The 25961-nt window shown below is 40.1% G+C and overlaps 4 protein-coding genes across 4 annotated transcripts in view; 2 read left to right on the plus strand and 2 right to left on the minus strand.

Moving 5' to 3' along the window:
• Positions 1-3250: 3250 nt before the first annotated feature.
• LOC133401364 (trypsin-2-like) lies at positions 3251-5227 on the minus strand. Its single transcript, XM_061674291.1, has 6 exons — positions 5179-5227; positions 4370-4520; positions 4043-4293; positions 3779-3915; positions 3416-3517; positions 3251-3326 (listed from the first exon to the last, which is right to left on the minus strand). The coding sequence occupies exons 1-6, from the start codon at positions 5216-5218 to the stop codon at positions 3279-3281; spliced, it is 729 nt and encodes a 242-aa protein (XP_061530275.1). The 5' UTR covers positions 5219-5227; the 3' UTR covers positions 3251-3278.
• A 1952-nt stretch (positions 5228-7179) lies between these two features.
• LOC133401366 (trypsin-2-like) lies at positions 7180-9193 on the plus strand. The gene is given in 7 exon segments (XM_061674293.1): positions 7180-7222; positions 7296-7324; positions 7326-7447; positions 7522-7772; positions 8057-8193; positions 8280-8381; positions 9079-9193. Coding segments are annotated over 7 exon segments (729 nt in total). The 5' UTR covers positions 7180-7182; the 3' UTR covers positions 9127-9193.
• Positions 9194-11499: 2306 nt separating this feature from the next.
• Positions 11500-16224, plus strand: mrpl17 (mitochondrial ribosomal protein L17). Its single transcript, XM_061674292.1, has 3 exons — positions 11500-11849; positions 14050-14118; positions 14255-16224. The coding sequence occupies exons 1-3, from the start codon at positions 11676-11678 to the stop codon at positions 14525-14527; spliced, it is 516 nt and encodes a 171-aa protein (XP_061530276.1). The 5' UTR covers positions 11500-11675; the 3' UTR covers positions 14528-16224.
• A 3279-nt stretch (positions 16225-19503) lies between these two features.
• tmem145 (transmembrane protein 145) overlaps positions 19504-25961 on the minus strand; it is a 43577-nt gene continuing 37119 nt past the window's right edge. Inside the window, exons 12-15 of the mRNA XM_061675628.1 lie at positions 24372-24544; positions 23597-23717; positions 21303-21491; positions 19504-20024 (exon numbers count right to left, since the gene is read on the minus strand). Of these exons, the coding sequence (XP_061531612.1) occupies positions 19749-20024; positions 21303-21491; positions 23597-23717; positions 24372-24544 (759 nt within the window). The 3' untranslated portion in view covers positions 19504-19748. The remainder of the gene's footprint in view (positions 20025-21302; positions 21492-23596; positions 23718-24371; positions 24545-25961) is intronic.

Below are 25961 nucleotides of genomic sequence, written 5' to 3' on the forward strand. Positions count from 1 at the left end.
CGTCGTGCTTGCCCATTGGCACTATTGCAGCGTTTTGGCCTCTTGCAGTTTCTGACCTTAACCCATAGTAACTTACTGAGCGGAGAATATTGGGGCTATTGGACTTCCGTCGTTTGTCTACGATGCTACAACGGCGAGAAGCTTTGCCCCAACGTTTAGCCGGCCGACATCCATTTGACAAAGAATGCGTCCACGGGAAGATATGGAGAGTGGACGAGAGCCGGTTTCAAAATTAAGTAAAATGAAGCGAGCGAGCGAGAGAGAGAGAGAGAGAGAGAGACAGAGAGAGAGAGAGAGAGACACAGGAGAATTTAGCCTCTCTTTCTGTATGCGTGTTACTTGCCAACGGACAAACAGTCGGCTGTTAGAAAACTGCAGTTGTTTGTTTACATTCAAATTTAGCTTGTCGCAAACGTGAGTGACGTCATGCACGCTGTGATCGCAAATTTACAATTTCAACATTCCGGCCATAGATATCTGTGATGCCGGCAAATTGTCATTGGAAACTTCAATCCTTGCTCTCATCTATTAACCGCTTCACACAACATGTAGAGTAGGTAAAAGAGAGAATAAAACTGTAAAGGGTGCTATTGTACATTTGAATTAGAAAATGATATTTTGTTTAGTTATTTATTATTGTATTATTAATATTTCAATGATTGAAATGTATGTTTTATGTACAGCACTTTTTTTTTTTTTTTTTTTTACAGCTGTGGTTAATAATGAAGTGCTCAAGAAATAAAGTTGAGTCATAATAATATTGTCATTATACTTTAAATACATGATATAGACACTGTTTAGCCCTGTCTTCTATATAATGAAGTGTGAAATAATTTAATTACTGATAAATTATTCTATTTCATTAATTTCAACCAGTTACTTTAAAAAATATAATTAAAAAATATATTTTTTTCTTTTTCTACTGCGCCCCTGTTATTGATATTACAATACCAAAAGCAAAATGTGACGGAAATTTTAATATCTGTACAGTATGTGTTTATTTGACTTCATATTTGTGTTGGTAAGTTTTACGATCGGTTCATATTGTATGTCAGAGAGAAAATAAGTGAAATGTCAAAATTCAGGAAGAAAAGAAACATATCACATCGTTTAAGAGAGCACAATGTTTATTTTTATTTTTTTTAACCTGTCCTGTTCAGCTGCATGGGCTTGCAGAATGGTGGATCTTTATGCCTTTTGTGCTGGAACAGTTTTGATTGCTTATTTTGAAATGTTTCAATTATTCTGATGTTTATTGAAAATGCAGCCGGACAGAAAAGGGTTTTAGGGGACAGACAGAGTGGACAAGGGGTACGAACCACAGCAGAACAATAGTGAGACTGTATAGATATTTGATCACAAGTAATATTACAACAGTCAAATCAGGTTCCTATTTGTGGATGCGGGGCACCCGGTGAGGAAAGGCAATAACCAACAAAGAGATGTGAGAATACAGAAAAGGACAGGACAGGATGTGGGAAATGAGGAAGGCAGTACTACTGACGAGTGGCGTGGTGGGATTCTTATTTTAGTGTTTAAACATCTGTAAGAATGTAAGAACCTGTGAGTTGATATGAGAGTATAACCTGTGTTGTTATTAGTGGTCCCAGCACAAGCAATTAAAGCCTATAGCATCTCTCTCGAACTTATTAGTGAATGAACACCATATCACACGCATGTTAGTCGACTGGTGGACGGAGTTGTTGAGCCGGCACATTGAGGAAGGGTGGGTGACCCCCGGCCCAGTCCCCCAAGGGAGAGGGGGAGGGCAAGCCAGAGAATAGTTCAGGGTGGACCCCGCCTCTCACCCGAAGACAGCTGGGATAGGCTCCAGCACGCCCGTGACCCTCGTGAGGATAAAGCGGTACAAAAAAATGGATGGATGGATAGAATTACAGGTATTGGTTGAGTATGTTCATTTGGAAGAGCTATACATTTTAAATCACAAAGCAGACAACGATTAGGAGAAATCGGAATCCTACAGTTCAAAGCTGAGGAAAGTTTCTGTGTAACGAGTGACCAGAAGCGCTGTACGGGTGTGCAATGCCAAAGAGCATGAAAATAAGTGTCTGGAGCGCTTTCAGTACAATGAGTGCATATGTTTGATTTTGAATAGCCCAATTTATGCATACTATATTGCATCACATGTGGTCTATGGAGTACTTTGAACTGGATTAGCTGGTTTTTTTTGTCATTGAGAATGTATTTCTACTTATTTGTGCCCAGTAATCATTGTCATTAGACACTGAGAGGTCTTTTCCCCCATTTTATGATTGGTAAGTGTGTTGAATTAGTACTAGTAATTAGATTAATTCTTATACTTTTGAAAGGAGTTTTTGTTTTGTTTTGTGAGAGTAGTTCTACTATTTTCTGAACAAAAACAGGTAGTTCTAAAGTGTTCACGTGTTGAGAATCTTTTTAGGATTGTTGTTTTGACTTCATCGTACTGAAGGAAGTTCCATCCATCCATTTTCTATACCGCTTCTCTTCACTAGGGTCGCGGGGGTGATGGAGCCTATCCCAGCTATCTTCGGGCGAGAGGTGAACCGGTCGCCAGCCAATCGCAGGGCACATATAAACAAACAACCATTCCCACTCACATTCACACCTACGGGCAATTTAGAGTCTTCAATCAACCTACCCTGGATGTTTTTGGGATGTGGGAGGACACCGGAGTACCCGGAGAAAACCCACACAGGCACGGATTCATTGCATATTCGTCTGTGAGTTGTTTGATTTTCATCTCCAATTCGCTTTCTAATTTTTGCTCTTGTTTTTTCTTGTAGGCAGAGTATGAAATGATTTTGCCTCAAATTACAGCTTCCCCTGTTTCCCAAAGTAAGGATGGGGATATCGTTGTGGAATCATTCATATCTAGAAAATCTTTCCATTCCTTCCTTATAAATATATCAAACTCTGGATCTTTCATTAGATAAGTATAAAACTGCCAGGTTGGAGAAGGTATCATGTTTGATTCAAGTTTGAGACAGAGAGAAATTGGAGCATGATCGCTGATTATTATTGGATGTATTTTGGAAGTGGTGTTTTGAGCAATTGAGTTATTTGTAAGAAAGTAGAATATGCCAACTCCCCTCCTCACAGAGAGTTTATGAATGACCGTGACACCATCAAAGATTCACAAAGACGATTTGAGCTTAAAACCTGCGACCAGTCAGGAGAAGCAAGGTCAGAGAGTATCTTTCAAGACTGCTTTATTTGCCATGTCGTCCAGCACTAAAGATGGAACACGAAGTGCTCGACTGATCGTCTCAGATCACTTAATACCTGGCCATGGTGGTCTCTAGCCAGTCGATAAAGATGCAGACCTGAGATAGAGAACAGATAGCGATAAATCTGTGTGACTGACTTCAACACTGTCACAGTCAAGTACTGTTAGACCAAGTTTGAAGCGTACCCTAGCGTAGACACCAGGGTGGTCCTTCTCTGCACATCCGTAACCCCAGGATACAACACCCTGAAGCTCATTGTTGCACACCACAGGGCCACCAGAGTCACCCTGACGGCACAAAGTTAAATGTTTGACACGAGACTTGATAAGAAGATCGATACAGTGTGAAATGCTGTATGTTTCCATTGCCGAAAATCAGAAAGGCATTAAATGATGTATTGTACGACTCTGGGTAACAAATGGTATGGTATGGGGTTTGTTGATTTTTCAATGGTTGCAGGACAAGCCGGATCAGGATTTTACCGTTTTACAATTGGTGGAATAGTGGCTAAAGGCACTAATTTTGACACTAAAATGGATTTGAAATACCTGGCAAGAGTCCTTGCCTCCCTCAAGGTATCCAGCGCAGAACATGGCATTGGTGATCATGCCAGGGTAGGAGTTCTTGCAGTCTTTGGTGGACAGGATGGGGATGTCCAAGCACTGCAGCTTGTTCTTGTCAGCGGCTAGAAGATCAATTCAGGTGAAACTCAAACTACACTTTAACGAGGAAATAACATCTGCTTGTTGAAAGCACACGTCCCAAAAGGTTTGCGCTGAAACAATCTGCAACCGAATGCTAAAGTGACTCACTGGAGCTCATGGTGGTGCCCCATCCGGCGACTTTGCACATGGTGCCAGCAGGGGCACAGCTGCTGGGCAGGGCAACAGGCTGCACGTACTGGTTGAGAGTGGCGGGACTGCTCAGCTTGATCAGCATGATGTCATTGTTGATGTTGTAGGAGGTGTAATTCGGGTGGCGAATGACGCGGGAGGAGCTGATGAACTGCTCGTTTCCCTCAGTGATCTTGATGTGGTGCTCGCCGAGACGCACCTCCACGCGGCTGCAGAGCAATTCAGGGTTTAGAAAGGTGACTTGCTGGATGGAAGCGCATTCATCAGATCGGGTGGATGACATACGACTTGTAGCAGTGAGCGGCAGACACGACCCAGTTCTCATTGACGAGGGAGCCTCCACAGAAGTGGTAGCCGGAGTTCAGAGACACCGTATGGGGCTGGGAGTAGGGCGTGCACTCATAGCCACCGACAATCTTGTCGTCCTCCGTGGCAACTAGAAAAACACGTTGGTAGGAACTTCGTAATGGAACAGTTACCTCTTGAAAACATCACTAGGTTCTTATCCCTAATCGATGATCGAGAAATGACCAATCCATCATCAAGTCACTGGCAAATCTGTTCAACTCGAGCCGAGTTGACAAATACGAGGATGTCAGAATGCCAAAGAAATATAGCTGAAGCTGAAAACACCCGGTGTGATTGGAGTGAAGGTGGATTGATTGATATACTGACAACCTAACTCTTCCAGTCTTTGGATCCTCACTTCATTCTCTTGCCAACAATCTCTGTGGCAATATTTACAACAAACTTTTCTAAAAAAAAAAATACATAAAAAGGAAAGTTTTTTAAAAAATGGGTGAGTGGTCCTTCACTAAACTTAGATCTCTTCCTCCTTTTCGACTTCAACAGTAGCCTGTTTCGGCAGCAAATTAGGAGGCCTGGAATTACCTCGGCCGTCCCTCAGGTATTGCGAAGTAATGACATTGATTACCTACCATGTCAACATTAGATCGATCATGATCCACACTACTGACATTATTTAAACACAGACAAATATATTTATCATGCCTATCCCTTGTTGACTCCGTGTTAAGTTCTGCTCGGCAATCTAATCAATGACATCCTCTATTTTCAAGGCTCGTCAAACTCACAGGCAACTCCGATGAGCAGAACAAAGACCAGACACCTCATGTTTGCTGAGTGATCTTGTTGATGAGAGGACCTTACCTGGAGGCTCAGTTTATAACTGTCGCAGGGAGCACTGCCCTCTTCCATGGTCCATCCTGATTGGTCAGCAGAGAACCAATCACAGGTAGAGGATGTTGGAGTGTTTTGATTCAGCTTTTCCATCCATCCATTTTCTGAGCCGCATCTCCTCACGAGGGTCGCGGACGTGCTGGAGCCTATCCCAGCTATCATCGGGCAGGAGGCGGGGTACACCCTGAACTGGTTGCCAGCAGATCTCAAGGCACATAGAAACAAACAACCATTTGCACTCACATTCACAACTACGGGCAATTTAGAGTTGTCAATCAACCTACCACGCATGTTTTGGGGAAGTGGGAGGAAACCGTAGTGCCCGGAGAAAAACCCACGCAGGCACGGGGAGAACATGCAAACTCCACACAGGTGGGGCCGGGGATTGAACCCCGGTTCTCAGAACTGCGAGGTAGACGCTCTAACCAGTCGTCCACCGTGCCACTGCATCAGCTTTTGTTCATTTATAATGTTCTGTCGATGTTAGATTTGAGTGTTGTGGTGATGGGTTGACATATTTCCCCAACAGAACTAAGGGACAGTTCACTTCCCACTCGTTAACTTCTGATGTGTCGGAATTCCGTTGTTCTTCCGGGTTTCAAAAATGTGTTATTGTTTCATAGAGAATTCTTAGTACTGTTTTGTGATACTCCGCCCATGACTAATTTCCCTTGCACCACAGTGTAAAGATTTGATTTTATTCTGTGGTACTCTAATAAAGATCACAGCACTCAGACAAAAATACATGGTTATTGCCCAATTGTCACATTTTAAATCATGTGACATTTACACAGTTGTTCTTTTAAATTCAGATTTAGTACTAACAGACATGGAACTTCAACACATTGTATTTTGTTTTGCTCGAATGCTTGTAGTGAGGATAGCGGCTTATCTCACCATGTGGATGTTTCCCAGGATCTTCTACCTCAAGTACCCTTGACAATCTTGAAAAGCTAACAGAGAACAAGGTCATTCCTAAAACACATAGGTAACAGGACTCAACTGAACACAGATGGTCAAAATTCAGAATGATTTGTTTTCATAAAAAAAATCATTACACCAATGAGATGTTGGGGGAAGCCTTACTATTTTGTACAAATCCATCCAAAGTATGTGAACTAAAATTTAAGTATGAGATCTGTTGGTACATTTGGTATCACTGCACAATTTAATGAGATCCACTACCAAGCATCCAAAACATATTATACAGTATACAAAATATTTTAATGAAGGGTCTGATCTTAGGTTGTGTTACTTGATACTTGTTACTTGAAATTGTAGTATCCAGAAGCAGCAAGACAAGTAACAAAACATCACAAACATCATTATCATATTATCTACAATCACAGGTAAGAGGTAATAGGTAAAAGAGAACAAGGCTATTATATAAAAAGCTAAAGATGGTTAAATAATTTTGCTCAGATCTGCTATGTGGTCAAATGTTTTTGAGTGGTTGTATTAAAAGACTTAAGACCACAATCAACAGCTGGGCTTGTGAATGGGCCATCTGCAGAAGTCTTGAAGAGCACAATTTCAAGATCATTGGCGCAAAAACAAACAAACCAAAAAAAACAACCCAAGCTGAATTTAGATACAGATACATTACAAATCCTGATCAAACCCACAAGTATGACTTTGTCATAAAAACATGCTACGATTGGTAATCATTCAGTTCAGCAATAAAAAAAATCTACCAAGAATCCTGCAGCATTTGCCTTGATCGTGGACATTTCATTACCGCTCTGTCAGCTTTTTCCTCGCAAAGACTATTTCCAGGACTCTAATTGGTCAAACGCAAACTTTGAGGGTGTGTCTAACAGAGAGGCAGGAGTGGCACCTTCCAATATAAACTGAACCTTTGGGTGAAGTCCTCCCATCATCAAGATCACTCAGCAACCATGAGGTGTCTGGTCTTCGTTCTGCTCATCGGAGCTGCCTGTGAGCACAGTGGCAGAAATGACCACACTAATAGAGCGTTCATTTGATTGATAGGGTTGTTGTTTTTTTCCAGTTGCCACGGAGGATGACAAGATTGTCGGTGGGCTATGAGTGCACGCCCTACTCCCAGCCCCATACGGTGTCTCTGAACTCCGGCTACCACTTCTGCGGAGGCTCCCTCGTCAACGAGAACTGGGTCGTGTCCGCCGCTCACTGCTACAAGTCGTATGTAAACAACCCAATCTGATGAATGTGTCTTAATCCCTCGAGTCTTTTTTAAACCCTCAAATGCTTTGCAGCCGGGTGGAGGTGCGTATTGGCGAGCACAACATCAGGTTCACTGAGGGAAACGAGCAGTTCATCAGGTCCTCCCGCGTCATTCGCCACCCGAACTACAGCTCCTACAACATCGACAATGACATCATGCTGATCAAGTTGAGCAGTCCCGCCACTCTCAATGAATATGTGAAGCCTGTGGCTCTGCCCAGCAGCTGTGCCCCCGCCGGCACCATGTGCAAAGTCGCCGGATGGGGCAACACCATGAGCTCCAGTGAGTCACGTCAAAATGTTTTCGCTCTACTCTTCCCTTCTTGTGTGGGCACATTTAGGCTCTCCTAACTCAGAATTACAAACTCAGTGTAAAACTAGATGGGTAGTGGATCGTTACTGATAGATACCCATAGGTATCTTTGGATAGGCTTCTTTGGTCCAAGCTTTACCCTAGTATTTCTTTGATATTTGCCATACTGTAAATAAAAACAAGTTAGCACATCTTAAATCCGAGGTTAGGTGTCAGGAGGTTAATCATTCTCCATATTCTGTACCACGTTTCAGCCGCTGATGGGGACAAGCTGCAGTGCCTCGACATCCCTATCCTGTCCGATAGGGATTGTGACAACTCCTACCCCGGCATGATCACCGACGCCATGTTCTGCGCCGGATACCTGGAGGGTGGCAAGGACTCCTGCCAGGTACCAAGGGGCAACAGGAACTTCTGTTGTTTTCACACTCTGGGAATTGACGAAAGCGTTAACTGTTCGTATCCTGCCCCCATCAGGGTGACTCCGGTGGCCCCGTGGTGTGCAACGGTGAGCTTCAGGGTGTTGTGTCCTGGGGCTATGGCTGCGCCGAGAAGGACCACCCTGGTGTCTACGCCAAGGTATACCAAGATACAATGGATAAAATGAGTGAATTGATCAATAAGGGCTTGGAGTAGACCTCTTAATATTATTGACTAGGACATTTTGGATAGTTCTGTGTCACCTTTGTGGAGACAGTTTGGGATAAGCCCCCCTTTGCTTGCTTCAATGTCCATAACTACAACTATCTTAAAAAACAAAAACAATAGAGATCAATTAGAATGGACTTTCAAACACTAAAAAAATTCCAAGACACCTTCCAAAATCTTGTGGAAAATGAAGTCAAGATGTTCCAAAGTGGGAAGAATGTCTGCTTCACAATCAGAAGGTTCTGGGCTCGAATCTCAGCTCAGGCCTTCCTGTGTGGACTTAGCATGTTCTGACTGATTATGTGTGATTTTTCTGCGGGTACTCTGGCTTCCTCACACATTCCAAAAACAATTATGTAAGGTTCATGGAAGACTACATTTCCCATAGGTGGAATAGGCTCCAGTTTAACCATGACCCCAATTAGGACAAGTCCAATAATGGATGAACGCATGTTTTGAAGTTATTATAGAACTAGTTACAAAGGGCAAACCTCCTCCATTTTTTTCTTCCATCTTCACTTCTGGTAAATGTGATGATGCGTTGTAGGGGCTTACAGTAGATGAAATAGATACTTCAAATATACAGTAGTCCCTTACCCAGCAGACTAACATATTTGTCGATCCACAGGTCTGCCTTTTCAACGACTGGCTGGAGCGCACCATGTCTAGATATTAAGCTCCTGTGATCGCCTGCTGCTCACCATCTTTTTACCTCATGGAATGTTGCAGGGTTTTCCCACAAATGTGAAGAAACCTTCTATTGTAATAAATAAAGGTTCCAATTTCCATTCAGTTTGTGGTGTGATTTCCAAGTTACATGTCTTCCCTGGAAAAAGCCTCAAATGCTTACTAGCGTGAAACAAATATTGATCCTCTATTCATAAAGACGGAACTTGACACGTATCTGGAGCCAAGTCAAGGTCAGAGAGCTGTTTACAACTAAACTTGGCCAAACTGAATCACTCTCTCTCTATAAAAGTATCACTTTCAATCAGTATGGATAAGTTTTCCAATCAGTTCCATCACGGATGTTTTATTGGTCTGTTAAAATAAAATACCTCATAGAGGACGTCCAATTGTAACCCCGTCAAAAGGGCTTTGAAGCTGGGATCCTCAAACGTTTTCAACTTAAACTCCAAATTAGATATTTGAAAACAACACTGACATATAAAGGACATAAATTAATGATAAGGAACACAGATATCCGATTTATTAGAACATGGATTTGAATGACATCTACCATGACATCTACCTTAGGCATTTTAAAACTTGGGTCTTCAGCGGTGTTCGACTGGAATGAACCCCACCTTTTAATAGGAGTGGCTGGTGGTGCACTTGGTACAGGGGCCTTGGTGAGAGACTGATTTCATTTAATTGACCGCTTAATAAAACCACTATAAAGTCGCAATTTAAGTAACCATCAATACTGTACAAAAACACAATATAACCATATGCAACAGTGCCACATATATCATTTGGAGCAGTTCAGAATCAATATTAACCTAATAACAAGACAAAAACATAAAACATTTCAATAAACTACATCATACTCACCAGAGATGCGCATTATGAAATGTATTAATGAGCGCAGATCGCTACAGATGTGTTTCGCTAGTTCAGCTTGGCAGTATCAAGCTTTGCGTTGACCACCCAATCAGAAGACAGAAAAATGCTGATGTCATCGAAGGCCTGCACTCTGCCCCTGTGAGGACAAATTTGAAATCTGGTCGGTGAAAGAAACAGTCTTCATGCCAATGTAGTTCAAGTTCGAGTACGACTGATTCTAAAGGCCCTTGGGCACATTAGGTAGACTCGGCAGCACAGAGGCTGAAATCTGTTTCGACTAAAAAAAGAAGACATATACTGACATAAAGAGAAAGCAATGTAGCCAAGGAAAATGCGACGAAATGAAGGGAATAGACTGTATCGAATAAATTAATACAATTTCAGGAAAAAATATTTTCGTTTAGGTTGTTAGTATTGATCACTGCTTCTAAGAATGTTTAGACCAGCAGAGAAGGCCTTGCTGTGCTCGGACCACATCTTTAGAATTCTCATTAGATATACACGAGCAAACATGACACACACAGACAGCCATGCATTTAGCCAAAAATAATAATCAGAATATGTATGGGGCGGCAGCACGGTAAACTACTGGTTAGCACATCTGCCTCACAGTTCTGAGGACCAGGGTTCAAATCCTGACCCCGCCTGTTTGCACGTTCTCATCGTGCCCTGCGTGGGTTTTCTCCGGGCACTGCGGTTCCCTCCCACATCTTAGAAACATGCACGGTAGGTTCATAGAGGACCCTAAATTGCCCGTAGGTGTGAATGTGAGCGCGAATGGTTGTTTGTTTAGATGTGCCCTGCGATTGGCTGGCGACCAGTTCAGGGTGTACCTCGCCTCTCGCCCGAAGATAACTGGGATGGGCTCAGGCACGCTCGCGACCCTAGTGAGTGAAATGGAATTGGAATTGAATTGGAATTGAATTAATGAATGTATCGGGGTCACAAATTTGGTGAGATGCCCTCAGAAAGGAGGAAGGGTGGAAGGTATGAAGGAAGAGACAGATGGAGGGATGACAGCTGGAAGCAAGGAAGGAAACAAGGAAGGAAAGTGCGTAACAAGGCTGGCATAAAAGGAGCGAAACAAACATATTGGAAGGAAACAGTTCGTATGAAAGGAAGTGAATGGAAGGTAGAAGAAAAAAAAAAGAACGAAGGTTGAAAGGAAGGATGAAAAAGGAATGGCGGGAAATCCCTGACCCTGGCTTGAAAACTTGATTTGTAACAACTATAAATCTTACCCAGGCGAAAATCCGTTTTGAAAGCCTAAATCTGCTTTGAAACCCTGTTTTGAAACCATACTTCGCATTTACGAAATCGAACTGTTTAATAAATGAGTTGTTGTTGTGGTTGTTTTTAATCTAAATTAAAAGTCGTCGAACGATGAGGTTGCTGAGTGTCAATTATCGAACCTTTTCTTTTGTGGGCGGAACCTTTGACTCGTACTTGACATTTCAAGACGGACATATTTTGTCGACGCGCCGCCAATGTCAGACCAACGCAGCCATCCTTCCCTTGTTTACTGACCTCGAGTTTTAAATCTTCTTTAAACTGTCAGACTATTTAAGCAATAAGATGTTTTGAACAAGGCAGTGTTCTCCTTCAAAGGCTCATTTTCATCGAGTTATCCGTACGCGAAACCCGTGAGCGGACGCTAAAATGCGCCTGACGCTGCAAATGTTGATCTCCCACGGCCGAGTGGCCCGCAGAATTGGGCTGGGTCCCAAGTCCCGCATCGACATGCTGCGGAACATCCTCACCGGACTGGTGCGACATGAGCGGATAGAAACCACCGCGGCACGGGCAGATGAAGTCCGCTTCTACGCCGAGAAGGTAGCGCACGAAACTTGGACCGAGCTCCGCTCGAAGTAATACTGCGCTGAATTGTCGTTATTGTGAGGAGAAAGAGTATACTAGTCCGTGGACCCAGTCTGTGTACAGTGGGGCAAAAAAGTATTTAGTTAGCCACCAATTGTGCAAGTTCTCCCACTTAAAAAGATGAGAGAGGCCTGTAAAGTTCGTCACAGGTATAACTCACCCATGAGAGACAAAATAAGGGGTGGGGAGTCCTGAAAATTACATTGTCTGATTTTTCAAGAATTTATGAGCAAATTATGGTGGAAAATAAGTATTTGATCAATAACAAAAGTTCATCTCAATACTTTGTATTATACCCTCTGTGGGCAATGACAAGAGGTCAAAAGTTTTCTGTAAGTCTTCACACACTTGCTGGTATTTTTGCCCATTCCTCCATGTAGATCTCCTCTCGAGCGGTGTTGTTTTGGGGCTATCGTTGGGCAACACAAATGTGTGTGGGGTATTTGTAATCTTTTGCATTCAAATAGAAGAACATCAGCATATCAAAGATGATATCAAAAACTCATTTTTGATTACTCAATTTATTATTTTAATACACAGGAGTGGACACGCACACTGAAAAAAAAAAATCATGTTTGTTTTTTTTAGGAGAAGAGGGGTAAATTATGTCATTTTAATCATGTGCAACCAATGTACGTTCAAAGGACTTTTTTTTTCAGTGGATGTGCTGGAGTCACGAAGCGATTGTGAGGGCAACAGGCGGCATAAATGATCACCTTGATCAATTAATAGGTTTCCTCGCAAACATCAGTGGTTCATTAAATACACTGCTTAACAAATGAATTATCAGTCCTTGCCTCAATTACATTGCTGAAAACAAATGTTTCCGGGCATGTTCATGTCTCTCTGATGTGCAGATTTATGAGAACAGTTACGCAGCATCACCTCTAAGTGTCGCCAAAGCACCAAAAGCTGCAGAAACGCGTGTACGCCAGCCATGCAGTTGGCGTGAGGCACCGCACATTTCCAGGGTCACGTCACTCTTGATACATCTGAACTTTGCCGTGAAAAAGAACGGACACCACGTTTTTGTGCGTACACACCTTTTGTACATGAGGCCCCAGGACCTTGAAATGCTTCTTATGAAGCGACTTCTTTGTTGCCCGGGTGGTGTGTTTGCCCAGCCACGTTTCATCTTCAATGCCCTTGCTGATGGAAGGAGGTTTTCACTCAAAATCTCACGATACACGGCCCCATCCATTCTTTCCTTATCCCATTCAAAAGGGCCTGGACATGTACTGGCTTCAGCAGGGGGACACGTCTGCCACTGCAGGATTTGATTCCCTGGCTGTGTAGTGTGTTACTGATGGTAGCCTTTGTTACTTTGGTCCCAGTTCTCTGCGGGTCATTCACTAGGTCCCCCCCTTGTGGTTCTGGGATTTTTACTCACCGTTCTTGTGATCGTTTTGACTCCACGGGGTGAGCTCTTACGTGGAGCCCCACATCGAGGGAGGTTATCAGTGGTCTTGCATGTCTTCCATTTTCTAATAATTGCTCCCACAGTTGATTTCTTCGCACCAAGGTGCTTACCTATTGCAGATTCAGTCATCCCAGCCTGGTGCAGGTCTAAAATTTTGTTTCTGCTTTCCTTTGACAGTTCTTTGGTCTTGGCCATCGTGGAGTTTGGAGTGTGACGGTTTGAGGTTGTGGACAGGTGTACTTTATACTGATAACGAGTTCAAACAGGTGCCATTAATACAGGTAACGAGTGGAGGACAGAGGAGCCTCTTAAAGAAGAAGTTACAGGTCTGTGAAATCTTTCTTCTTTGTAGGTGACCAAATACTCTTCTCATTTTGTCTCTCATAGGTGAGGTATACATATGCAGAAAATTACAGGCCTCTTCATACATGCAAATCAGTCGCCCTTTTGAACTCAAATAGGCCATTTCCGTTAATCGTACAGATCCGATGAGTTTTTCTGGGGGGGAATTTGAAATACACTATAGTAAATAAAAATTAAATGTATGACATATTAAAATTAATTAAAATAAATTATACTGTCAGATATAGTAAAGAAAAAATGTACGCAATATTAACTAAATACATTTAAATAGAATATTTTTTTAAATACAATAAAAACAAATGTGTTTTAATATAGAATGTTTTTTTCCAATTGCAACCACAGAATTTTTGTTGTTGTTATTGTTTGTTGTAGCTGATCAACTACGCTAAGAAAGGCGACACGGACGAGAAGGCGATGAAGATGGCAACTTTTTGGTTGACGGTGCGTGTGCACATCTAACTTTTTTTTTTGTACTCAAGTACAGATACTAGGCAGGGCATTAGTTTATTTTATTGATAAATTCCAATGTATTTTTTTTTTGACCAATGTATCCTTACTAACATTTGGACCGCTTCAGGAGAAGGACCTGGTCCCAAAGCTGTTCAAGGTGCTGGGCCCGCGGTTCGAGACCCAGTCGGAGGGCTACACGCGTACGGCCCGCATCCCCAACCGACAGAACCTGGACCGAGCCGAGATGGCCGTGCTGGAGTACAAAGGCAACCCGTTCCCACCTCTCTACCCGGTCAAGAAACACAACCCGCTGACCCTCATCAACCAGCTGCTCAGAGGCTACCGGGAGGACAAGGCCAAATCCACACCCACCACAGCCAAGTTATCAAGCTCTGGATAAATACTTCAACTGATCCCCCCCATTTCTTGGGTGAATCTTGTTGAACAGATGTTTCTGTAATTAAAGAAAAATTAGTCAAGTCTGTGTGTGTGTGTGTGTGTGGAGGGTGGGGGGGCTTTCCTTTCATGTGAAGCAGTAAGGAAAAAAGGTTTGTGGGTCATTTTAGTTGAAAACTTTGCTTTTTCCCTGTCCCTTTCATGATGTGGTGATGAACTTTTTAAAATTTTGTTGATAAAAGTAGAATTCTAAATTTAAGTGAGTTTTCAAAGGCAGAATATTCTCATTGTCTCTAGGAAAAAAAGTCCCCCCACCTGGAAAAATACATTTTGGGGTCCTATAGGCAGTAGCAAGAACATTTTTCACTTTGATTAAAACCTGACTAAAAATAGCTGGTCAAAGTCCCAAAGTTCTCATTAAACAATGAAAAATTGTAATCCATTTTCACATTTGGCTAAAAAAAACAAAACTATACATATTTTGGGTTTTCTGGGGGGGGGGGGGGGGATAAACATTGCATTTGCTCTTTTCTGTCTCTTCAAGGCAGCAGTAAATAATGCGCAAACACAGATAAGGCCTATAGTAAAACATTTTTATTCTTATTTTGGCAAAAAGGGAATCATATCTACAGCATATTTGACACCATTAAAATGCATTTGAACAGTGCTTCCTTCAGTGCTGTGTGCTCTTAACCAGAGATGCTTTATTTAAAAAAAAAAAAAAAAAAAAAGCTGTGCTCTTCTTTGTCATGTGTACATAATTCACCTTGTGGTCCAGTTGAACCCTCCACTTTGTGTGTTTAAATGCAGAAGCAGTGATCTGGTTTCTAACTCGTAGCAACAGAACAATGCAGCAACAATTGTCAAAATGGTGGACACACCAAATACTGTATACGCCAGACATGTAATCAGAGGCAACCATGATATAACTGACTTAATGTACTCAACGCTCTCACACACTGTGGATTAAAAAGCTCGGGGTGAGACAAAAAATAAATAAAATCAGTAGTGTTCCCCCACTATTTCGCAGAGCTTTAAGATGTCGTTTTTTATGGAGTTTTTACAGTATGCAAGCAAATTTGAGATGAGAGTTGCGCGCCTTCATTGTAGTACCACATTGTGCTGCAAAGCAGAGAATACATGACTGTTGTTGTATGCTCTGTTTCTACAGTATGTGTTGCTGCTCAGCGTGAGTAAATTTGCAGTTGTTTGCACGTTTGTAATAAATGTCACATCCATGCTAATTTCCTTTAGCCCATGTATGTGGTTTCACATTATATGTTAGCATTAAGCTAATAGACTTACGTTAGACGAAATTATATGGTTTGGTTGAACATTTTGATATTGATTTTGTTTAATACACTTCTTTTTTGTGTCGGTTTTGCAGTAAATGTCAACCGGGAGTGACAAGTATACAGCTTGAGCAAGCACGCATTGCCTTTTTTTGTGGAGAGTCTTCTATGTTTCCTCAGTGATGTTATACGAGCTTGACAGCAAAAAAATTAGAATAACTGCTAAAGAATACTTTTGCTGTGTGCTTTAATGTGCAAGTGTGTTACAAGCATGTCTGTGGATTAAACTAAAAAAAATTTTTGTATTATTTTTTTTATTTAACCTACAGCACGTGGGTCTGGAATGTATCCCCGTGATGAACGGGTTCACTGTATTATGAAAACTGTACAATAAAAAGTCACAATCTTATGAGAATCAAATCGTAATTTTGCAAGAATAATGTCAAAATAGGAGAAAAAAAGTTGTTCGACAATAAAAACAACACAAATTGTATTAAGAACCTGTGTTCAACCTCACTTGGACATGGTTAGAGCATGACAGAACCTGATGTTGATGTATCCACACCAATGCCGTACTTTTGCCATTTTCCCCTCCTTTTCATTATTATTTTCTAGTCATATATATATATATATATATATATATATATATATATATATATATATATATATATATATATATATATATATATATATATATATATATATATATATATATATATATATATATATATATATATATATATATATATATATATATATTTATTTTTTTTAAGCAGAAGCTGGTGGTACAATCAACACCATGACGGGGTCGTATTTACATGTGTACTCTTATAGCATGTGCATAACATTGCAGCAAGGTGACATCACAAATAAACGAGACCAGGAACATTAAAGTGCTCCATGCAGGACACAAAATGTACACTTGTTGCTCTTTTCACACACTGCTGTAGATTGATGTTAAACCGGAAATTCAAATGTTCACACACGTTTGAACACTCAGGTGCAAAAGGGCTGTTTTTAGATGACGACAGCTCCTCCACGGGGTTAGCTGTGTCACGCTAAATACATTCAAAACCCTTTTTTTTTTTTTTTTAAACACTTAAAAGCAATATCCTCAAGGCTGTACATGTTAAATGATGTTTCTTGTTTGACTTATTTAACTAAATCTAAAATCAAAATGGAATTTGATTTGAGCTCACTGGTTCAGAAGCTACAATACGAAGAGCTTGCTAGAATTAGCCGGCGCGACTGTCCAGAGAATTGAGTCGTTCTAAGCACACAAAAAAAAAGCAACGGTAATTTTGTGGGGGGATTATCTTTCCTTTGGGAATTAGCGGATCCTTGGGTGTAACAAACGACAGATTGTTAACTAGTTAACAGGAGGATAAATGTGACTTGTTAGCTTTGAGCTTTAATTTGTTACCGACGGATCATTTGGCTGGAGAACCACGATGAAACCAAAAGGTCGTAATTTTACGATTAAAAAGATAAGATTTTGCGAGAAAAACAACAAATATACAAGAACAACTAAAAGTGAAATTTGATCTTTGATGAGAAATTGTCATATTACGAAAGTGAAAAGTCATCACAAGAATAGGGTTGCAATATTATGACAAAGTCGCAATTTACATAAGAAGTCGTCAATTTACGAGGATAAATTGTCACGCTACAAGCTGTCATTTAAAAAAAAAAAAAAAGTTGTAATATTACAAAAAAAAAATAATTTTACTATCAATAAGTCCCAGTTTTCTGGAAAAAAAACAAACTGCATTTTTACAATTACAGTATTGAACTCTTACAAGAAAATCTATTGTTAAGATTAAATCACTATTTGAGATTAAAACAAAATCACCCCCCCCCCCCCCCAAAAAAAAAGTGGATTTGTAAAAATCAATATTCATACTTTGGTAAAAAGGTGAAAACCCTTTCACAAACGAGTCCTAATTTTATGATAAAATTGTAATGTAAGAAGAATAAAGTTAGATCAAAAGAATTCAAAAATCTAGGTGGAATAGTCGCAAATATTTCAAGAAAGCCAATTTATGAGGATACGTTTTCATATTAGATACTGTATAACAAATAAAAGTCATCATTTTCCAAGAATAAAGTCGTAATATTACAAAAAGTCATTATTTTACGACAAATTAGTTGCAGTCTTGAGAGAGTTGCTGTTACACGGTAAAAATAATATAGATAGATAAATTGTCAAATTACAAGTCGTCATGTGGTAATATTACAAGAAAAGTCATAAATTTTCAATGTCACAATTTTCCTCATATAATTTTGCATTTTATGAGGAAAAGTTGTCACATTTTGAGTAAAAAGTTGTGATTTGACAAAATGTTTAATTTTTAGAGAAAAGTGGCAATTTTCCCAGACATTTAGTAAGAAAGATTTACAAGGATAAATTGTCCTACAATGAGTAAAAACTCATTTTCAATAAAGTTAATTGTATGAGAACAAATAATTTGTCAATTTACAAGAATAAGTTATCATACAACAGATGCAATTGTTCAAGAATGTCGCTATTTTAATAGGAAAAAAGTCAATTTGTGAAGATAATTTGTCAAATGAGTCATTTTCTTAAAATATTTTTACGCTAGAGATGTCGCAATTTCCGTAGAAAGTAGGAATTTTATGAGAGTCAGTATTTAAGACTAAAGTTGTAATATTATGACAGGTTGCGCTAATGCGATTATTTTGAATGCTTAAGTAAGCAGTAAGTGTAAAATGTCCGAGAGCTGTTTGGCACGAGTACATTCACCACCATTTAATTTAGCCGACATAAACTACTACTGTGGGCCAAAAGGTTTGGGTAGAACACTGAAGCCTATTGTGTGTATTAATAAAAAGTTGTATGTTTAATACACACTATAAGCTAATACTCTATATAGACAACAGGAATGGGAAATACAGTACAAACATGCATTTTTTTAACAAATACCAGAAGAGACGTTTTACATTTACACCATAACACTAATCCCGGAATACCCAGTTGTGATGAAAGCGTAGAAGAATACAGCGGTACCTTAATTTACGAAATGTTTTGCTTCGTGCTAAATTTAACGGCTGAGCAAGTGTCACAACATCTGCCAGGCATCCCATAATTTGAAATACAAGTAAATTGACTTACAAGCTCAGTCACAGAACGAATTAAACGCTGAAGCAGGGATGTGTGAGTACCGACAGCAGGTACCAGTATTGGGCTGATAAGATATCAGGTACTCGTGACCAGCCACTGATACTGAAGCAAAAAATAAATCAATCAATAAATCTGACATCGATTAAATCCTCCTTGCCAGTAGTTGACGCTACAATGCGGCTGTACGACACTACGGCGAGTCATTGTGTGAGTCAGAAAGAAAAGTCTTTGTTCGCAATTATCTGCCAGTGAGTTCACTGAAATTTTATGCATAAAAAAAAAATAGTGGCGGATTGGTGAGTACTCGAGTGTGAATATTCGTACTTGTCTGAAAAAAAGTGGTATCCAGGGCCCCTAATCTTAAATCAAGGGACCACTGTAGAAATTAATAAAATTCATAATCCGAATAAATATCTGGGTTTCTTTCTATCAAAATGGTGTTAAAAAAATAAAATGAAGAAAAACAAATTGAATTATGAAAATAAAATTAAAATGTAAAAAATTACATAAAAAAAAAAATAAGTGAAAAGTGATGGCATTATCTTTGATGGTCACAAATAGAATGTAAGTATTAATAATGCAGAAAATAAAAATGATAGCAAGCGGGAGATATGTCAAGCTATTTACAATCATGAAAAAAAAGATTTCAGTGGATTTTTGTCATTTCTTTCCCCCGCATGTTGCTCAAGAGATCCATCTATTGGTCAAATATTTATTTTTTCTCAAGTAACAACCTCTTTCGTGTGCACCATTTCCATAATGTCCTTATTTTGTACTCACTCTGTTCTCTATCACGCCTTTGACCCGAACCCTCCGCCGCCGCCTCCTGCTATTCCACCGCCGCCACTCTGCATGCTGAAGTACTCGGTGAAAGACGGGAGTCGTACGGGCAGCGGGGGCGAGCGTGCGGTGGCGGCTGGGCGTGGCGGTATGGGGGGCGGGAGCGGCGGCAAAATGGACACCAGGTCGTCGACGGCGGCCGAGGTGGTGATGATCTTCTGCTCGCTGTTCCTCGGCACATCTGGGACTTTGCGCGGCACCGTTTCCTCCACCGTCTTTACGGGTTCCTGAAGTAAAGTCATTTGATGATTAAGAAGTCAAAGGTTTATGTGAAGAAGTCATAATTGTGTGATAAAGTCATCACTTTACGACAATGATGAGCATAAAATGATTTGTTTATTTATTTTTTTAGAAAAAGGCACATCATTCTGCGAGCAAATTTAATAATTTTATGTGTATGTATGGAGAGAAATTTTAATACTACAAAAAAGTTAACGATTAAAAATTGCAATGTTCAGAGAAACTTAACATTTTAAAAGTAGGCAAATTATGAGGATAAGTTGTTATATTACGAGTAAAGTCATTATTTTCCAAGAATAAAGTTGAAGCACAGTATTACGATTAAAGTACTTACTTTCACAATAAAAGATAAGTGGGGTGTTTTCAGAGAAAAAGTGGCAATTTTCTGAGCAAATGTCACAGTTTAGGAGCAAAAGTCATTCTTTTAAGTAAGTTTTACGAGAAAGTCCTAACCTTATGCAAAAAAAATTGCGATCTTTAGCAAAAGTTGCAATTCTACGAGGAAAAGTAGTCCATTTACGAAGCTAAGGTGTTCGTTGCTAAGAGTAAAGTTGTAGTATTTCGAAAACGTCAATGTTACGGTATACATTGCTGTTTTCCATGAAAAAGTTTTCATTTTACAAGTAAATAGATGTCATTGTCCAAGAATAAAGTAGTTGTCTTAAAAAAAGTCTCGCTATTTCAATAAAAGTGGTAATTTTCAGAAACAAGTGACAATTTCTGTCACAATTTTTAGAAGCAAAAGTTGTCATCTTACATGAATGAAAGTGAAATTCATAATTTTACAATTAAAAAAATTCAATCTTTAGAGAAAGTCACAAATGTACAATGACAGTCAAGTTGAATTACGAAAAAGTCAACATTTTACAACAAGTCAGCATTTTCCAAGAATAAAGTTGTCATATTGGACTAAAATTAAGAATATTTTAGGTCTTAATTTTATGATACAATTGTCAATTTTCAGAGAATAAGTGGCAATTCTTTTGACTAAACTTAATTTTAGGAACAAAAAGTCATCATTTTCCAAAAATGTACGTTAGTGAAAGTTTGAACTATGAAAAGTCATTATTTCACAATTTAAAACATGGCAATCTGCAAAGAACGTTGCAATTCTACAAGAAAAAAAATGTGCAATTTCACGAGAATAACATGAAAAGAAAATCACACATTCTATTAAAAAGTCATTCCCCAGCATCTTGTGTGGATCCCTCCACGAAAGATGGTTCCGGTATGGCTTTGATGTTTTCTCCCCTGCCCCGACTTACAGACTGGATGGAGAAGAGCTCCGTGAAGTTAGGCTGGGAGTCTCCCAGGAAGGAGCTGTTCCCGTAAGCGTGGTGAGGGAAGCTCTCGCCGCCCTCGCCTCCTTTGGGACTGGACAGCAGGATCCCGATCTGAGACGTGCGGACGTGGTACGGGAAGTTCTTGTTGGCCGCCGACGGTCGCGTTATCACCTGCCAAAACAGAAGAAAAGGAGCAAAATTCACTTCAACTGTCATTAGCAATTTGTTTACGTCTCATTAACTTTGATGTCGAGTGAAACTGGAGTTCAGAACGAAACGGTAAGACAAACAGGCTTCGGTAGGTGCTGCTGTAATGGTTAGCAAAAGCATTCAAATGGGCTCAGCCATTAACTCTTTCATGTCCTCATGTGAATGAGATAATTGGTTATAATCCAAGTTTTTATTTGTACAATTATTTGTGCAAATAATTTTGTTTTAAGAGTTCACACTTGAGGCTGATTACAGTGTGAGCTGCTCTTTTGGTTAGCAACAGAGTTTAAAGGGACTCCGGAGTTTTGATGTCCGTGTCAAAACGAGATAATGAGTTGCTCCTTGGTGGGAAAAGGCAGGAGTTTATTAGTGCAAATGCATTTCTTTGTAATACTCCACACTTGAGACTGATAAGTAGGTCCAGCAGTTTTGAATAGCAACAGAGTCCAAAGGGGCGAAGACACTGTTGTCCAAAGTCTGGCCCGGGTGCCCACTGCACGTGTATTCAAATAATAAAATCAAAAACACGGCCTCCTCTGAAAGTTATGAGAAAAAGTTAAAATGTTACAAGAAACCACACTTTTTATTTTAAATGATTGATAAAAAAAGAATTGAAATTGTGTTAGATGATTTTATATTGTAAAAAAAATGTTAATATCACAATAGTTATATTATATTTTTCAGTTCAATTACCATATTGCGCCTTTTAATACGGTGCGCGTTATGGTCGTGAAATTACGGTATACGTGATGCTGGCTATTTGTATCTAAAAAAAAAAGTGAAGTTGCGGTAAATGTTACCTGACATCACGTATTTTATGTATTTTCAATCGTTAAAAAATGTAATAGAAATTTGTCACACAATATTTGAATTTGAAAATAATAAAAAAAAAATGTTACATTATATCACAATTTTTATTTGGTAAAAGGTATTTTATTTTTTTCTAAATGAAAATAAAAATGGTAGCAGATAGCAATCATTCTTATTAAAATAATGAAAAATAAATACATTTTGAATTCCACAAGATAAATATTCTAAATTATGAAAAAAACAATTCAATTTTGTCACACCAGTTTTTTTTCATTTAGAATAAAAAAGATAAACTACTTCTTAACATATTCTGAAAGTTGATGTACAGATATGAGCTATTTTTAATCGAAAAGTGGAAGGTTCTAATGTCCTGCATTTTCTAATTAAAAAAAAAGCATTTAAGTAAAATTTGAATCTCATCAGATTTGACAATAATACTAATATATTTTTGCTTTGTCGCCAACAACATAAAGCTCAAATGTAGGTTGTTTTATCCCTCCAGTATATTTAACTGCTTAGCGTATGTTAACCTCCAGTATATTGGATTGGTTTTGGCATGTTTCACTACGACAAGATCAAGTGGGGCGGCACGGTGGCCGACTGGTTAGAGCGTCAGCCTCACAGTTCTGAGGAGCGGGGTTCAATCCCCGACCCCGCCTGTGTGGAGTTTGCATGTTCTCCCCGTGCCTTTGTGGGTTTTCTCCGGGCACTCCGGTTTCCTCCCACATCCCAAAAACATGCATGCATTGGAGACTCTAAATTGCCCGTAGGTGTGAATGTGAGTTTGAATGGTTGTTTGTTTATATGTGCCCTGCGATTGGCTGGCAACCGGTTCAGGGTGTACCCCGCCTCCTGCCCGATGATAGCTGGGATAGGCTCCAGCACGCCCGCGACCCTAGTGAGGAGAAACGGCTCCGAAAATGGATGGATGGAAGATCAAGTGGCCCTCCGCCTCCTTCCATTTTCCTGTATGTGGCCCTCAGTGGAAAAAGTTTGGACATTCCTGGGCGAAGCAGTCAACACTTTAATGTCAGTGTGTGAACATGATAATTAGTGATTACCCACTGGGAAATTGGAGGCGTCTATTTGAGGGAGGCATTTACTTGTACAAATGCCTTTTTGGTATGAGTCCAGCTGTCAACTCTTTAAAGTCTGTGTGTGACCCAGATACAGTAATTAGTTACTACCCGGTGGGAAAAGGGAGACCTCTATCTGAGGGGGAGGTGTTTAATTTTCCGTGCATCAAAGGTACAAACCAGGAAGACGATGTGGGCGTAGAGGTGGATGCCCAGCTGAATGCCGTTGACGATCTTCTCTCGAGCCCAACGGGGGATGCCAAAGTTGGCGATGAGAGCCATCACGGGCACGGCGAAGAACCTAAAAATAAGATGAAATGCTATCACAATAAAATTGAATCAACATGCAATATTTGTCATATGAAAAGACATAGACTGAAACAGCTTTGTTTGCGAAGAGCTGAGAGGGAGAGGTCAAGTCTCACATGCCAAAGCAGTAAATAAAAGAAAAAGAAACATTTTAAAATGCAATTTTTTTTTAATTAGAAATTTTGGGCAAGTTGATATTCTGTTCTTTTCAAATGTTTGGCCTATTTTGTCCTCTTATTCTAACATGTTCGAAATAAATCTGCTGTACATTCATTCATTCATGATGCTTTAATCCTTCTTTTTATTTTTTGTCAACAGTAATTAACTTAAATGATAAAAACCAAAAAGCTTCTTAAAACATTGCCTGTGCATTTAGATATAATTTTTAAAATTGTATTTGAGCTGTTATGATGGGTACAGATTATTAACATTTTCATTATGCCCTATTGTTCCCAGGCTTACTATTAAAATACAATGATTTTTTTTCCTTGGATCATGTACAGAATGGGTAGCGGGCCAGCTTAAAACAACTGTAAATCCCCTTGACAATGAAAGTACATTTCTACAGAGGTTCATGAATAATTCACTGAGAAGGTTCTTCCCGCTGATGAATCGTAGATATTTCCCCGGTGGGCCGAGGACTCACCATAGCGTGTAGGTGGTGAAGAAAGGGACGTAAAAGGGCTGCTTTTCAGGGTAGTGCTTGAGCGAGACCAGCACGGCATAGCAGAACCACACGTAGGCCAAAAGCTGCAGGCCCATCAGCCCGTAGCCCGCCGGGCTGTCGTAGGCATACAGAACCTCGCCTGGATCGAAGAACTGAAAACACATTTCGACATGTTTCATTGTGACATGGACACGTTCCTCCTCGGTGTCCTTACACACACATTGAGGTCGTGGGCCGCTACCAGATTGCGTTTCAGGTTCCGGCGGACGTCCGGTGTGACCGGGTTACCTGCTGCTACATAATGCATTGGCCCGACGGCTCGCCTCGTAGGCCTGTTTCGCTCGGATCCCGACAAAGTCGAGCGTCCGCTCGAGCGGAGCCTGTTGAATTCCGAGCTGCGCTCGTGAGGCTCGAGCGTAACCCAGTTTGGCTTATTTTTAGCGGGAGCTCCCCTGAGTGTAGAGCTCATCATCACTATAGGCTGTGTGGTTTTAGACCGGGTATATATAGCCACAACGCTTCCACACTGTACATCAAATTGGTGCTTTATCTACACGAAGCAGGCTGTTATTAATTCATCATATGCTCGTGTGCTGTACATCACACACGGAATGTGGGGACGCCGCATAATTAAATGAGAGTGAGGATGTCACACCAGCCGGATGGGGAACTCTGCAGTGTGTCCGCATGGTAATGAGATGCCTGCTTGCCCCATTAGGAATACTTGAATGAAAATGGATGTATTTCCTCAATTCTAGTGATACCTTGATTGAGGAATATAATTTGCTCCGTGACTAAAGTCATAAACTAATTTACTTGTACTGTATATGAAATGAATTTCCGGCACTGAAAAGCAATTAGTCCATTCCAGACTCCCCTATTTATTTGTTAGTGGTTTTTTTTGTTTTTTTAATGAAGAAAATAACACTGTATTGTTTAAAAAATATAATAGTGAATGTAAAGAAATACATTAGTTTCATAACGTGTAATTATTGTACGTACTGTAGAAGTTGTGTGTAGGATGTGAGCCTTTAGCATAGGTGTCAAACTCAAGGCCTGGGGGCGAGATCTGGCCCGACATCATGTGGCCCACGAAAGCAAATGATGTGTGTCAACTTCCATGATTCTTGCTAAAATCTGTACCAAAATTTCAAATTTTCATATGTAATAATAATGTTTAGATATTGCTAGCATTTTTTGTCCAGTAACTAGAATAATAGTTGAAATCTTTGACTTCTGATTTCAAAAAGAAGAAGAATCACCTTTTATTCTCATGAACATTCATACATGCACATGAAATTTGTTCTCTGCATTTAACCCACAATCATACACACAATCATAACAGCTCTCTGGGGGAAACCCCAACTACAATGTTGCACGTGACAAAAATGGGTTTGATCCACCTCTTTTAATGGACGCAGCCTAGTGACTGACATCAGGAGCAGTGTGGTTGGCCAGTTTGTTTGTCCCATTCAATTAACAGCTGAAAAGGCATCAGCGACGGTGGCTTTCCTTGGCCACATGCGAGGTCTTTACAGTAAAACTACCTACATTTACGAGTGGCCCTAC

Source organism: Phycodurus eques, chromosome 4 (genome assembly GCF_024500275.1).
Source record: "Phycodurus eques isolate BA_2022a chromosome 4, UOR_Pequ_1.1, whole genome shotgun sequence".
Lineage (NCBI taxonomy): Eukaryota > Metazoa > Chordata > Actinopteri > Syngnathiformes > Syngnathidae > Phycodurus > Phycodurus eques.

What these genes read in the sequence shown, in the direction of transcription:
- LOC133401364 (XM_061674291.1), bottom strand. Translation starts at nt 5,218, where the DNA reads ATGAGGTGTCTGGTCTTTGTTCTGCTCATCGGAGTTGCCT. An exon ending in TCTGCTCATCGGAGTTGCCT is followed by an intron (nt 4,521 to 5,178) that starts GTGAGTTTGACG and finishes GTGTTTTTCTAG; the next exon opens with TTGCCACGGAGGACGACAAG. An exon ending in ACCCTGGTGTCTACGCTAGG is followed by an intron (nt 3,327 to 3,415) that starts GTACGCTTCAAA and finishes TCTCTATCTCAG; the next exon opens with GTCTGCATCTTTATCGACTG.
- mrpl17 (XM_061674292.1), top strand. Translation starts at nt 11,676, where the DNA reads ATGCGCCTGACGCTGCAAATGTTGATCTCCCACGGCCGAGTGGCCCGC. An exon ending in TCCGCTTCTACGCCGAGAAG is followed by an intron (nt 11,850 to 14,049) that starts GTAGCGCACGAA and finishes TGTTTGTTGTAG; the next exon opens with CTGATCAACTACGCTAAGAA. An exon ending in TGGCAACTTTTTGGTTGACG is followed by an intron (nt 14,119 to 14,254) that starts GTGCGTGTGCAC and finishes GGACCGCTTCAG; the next exon opens with GAGAAGGACCTGGTCCCAAA.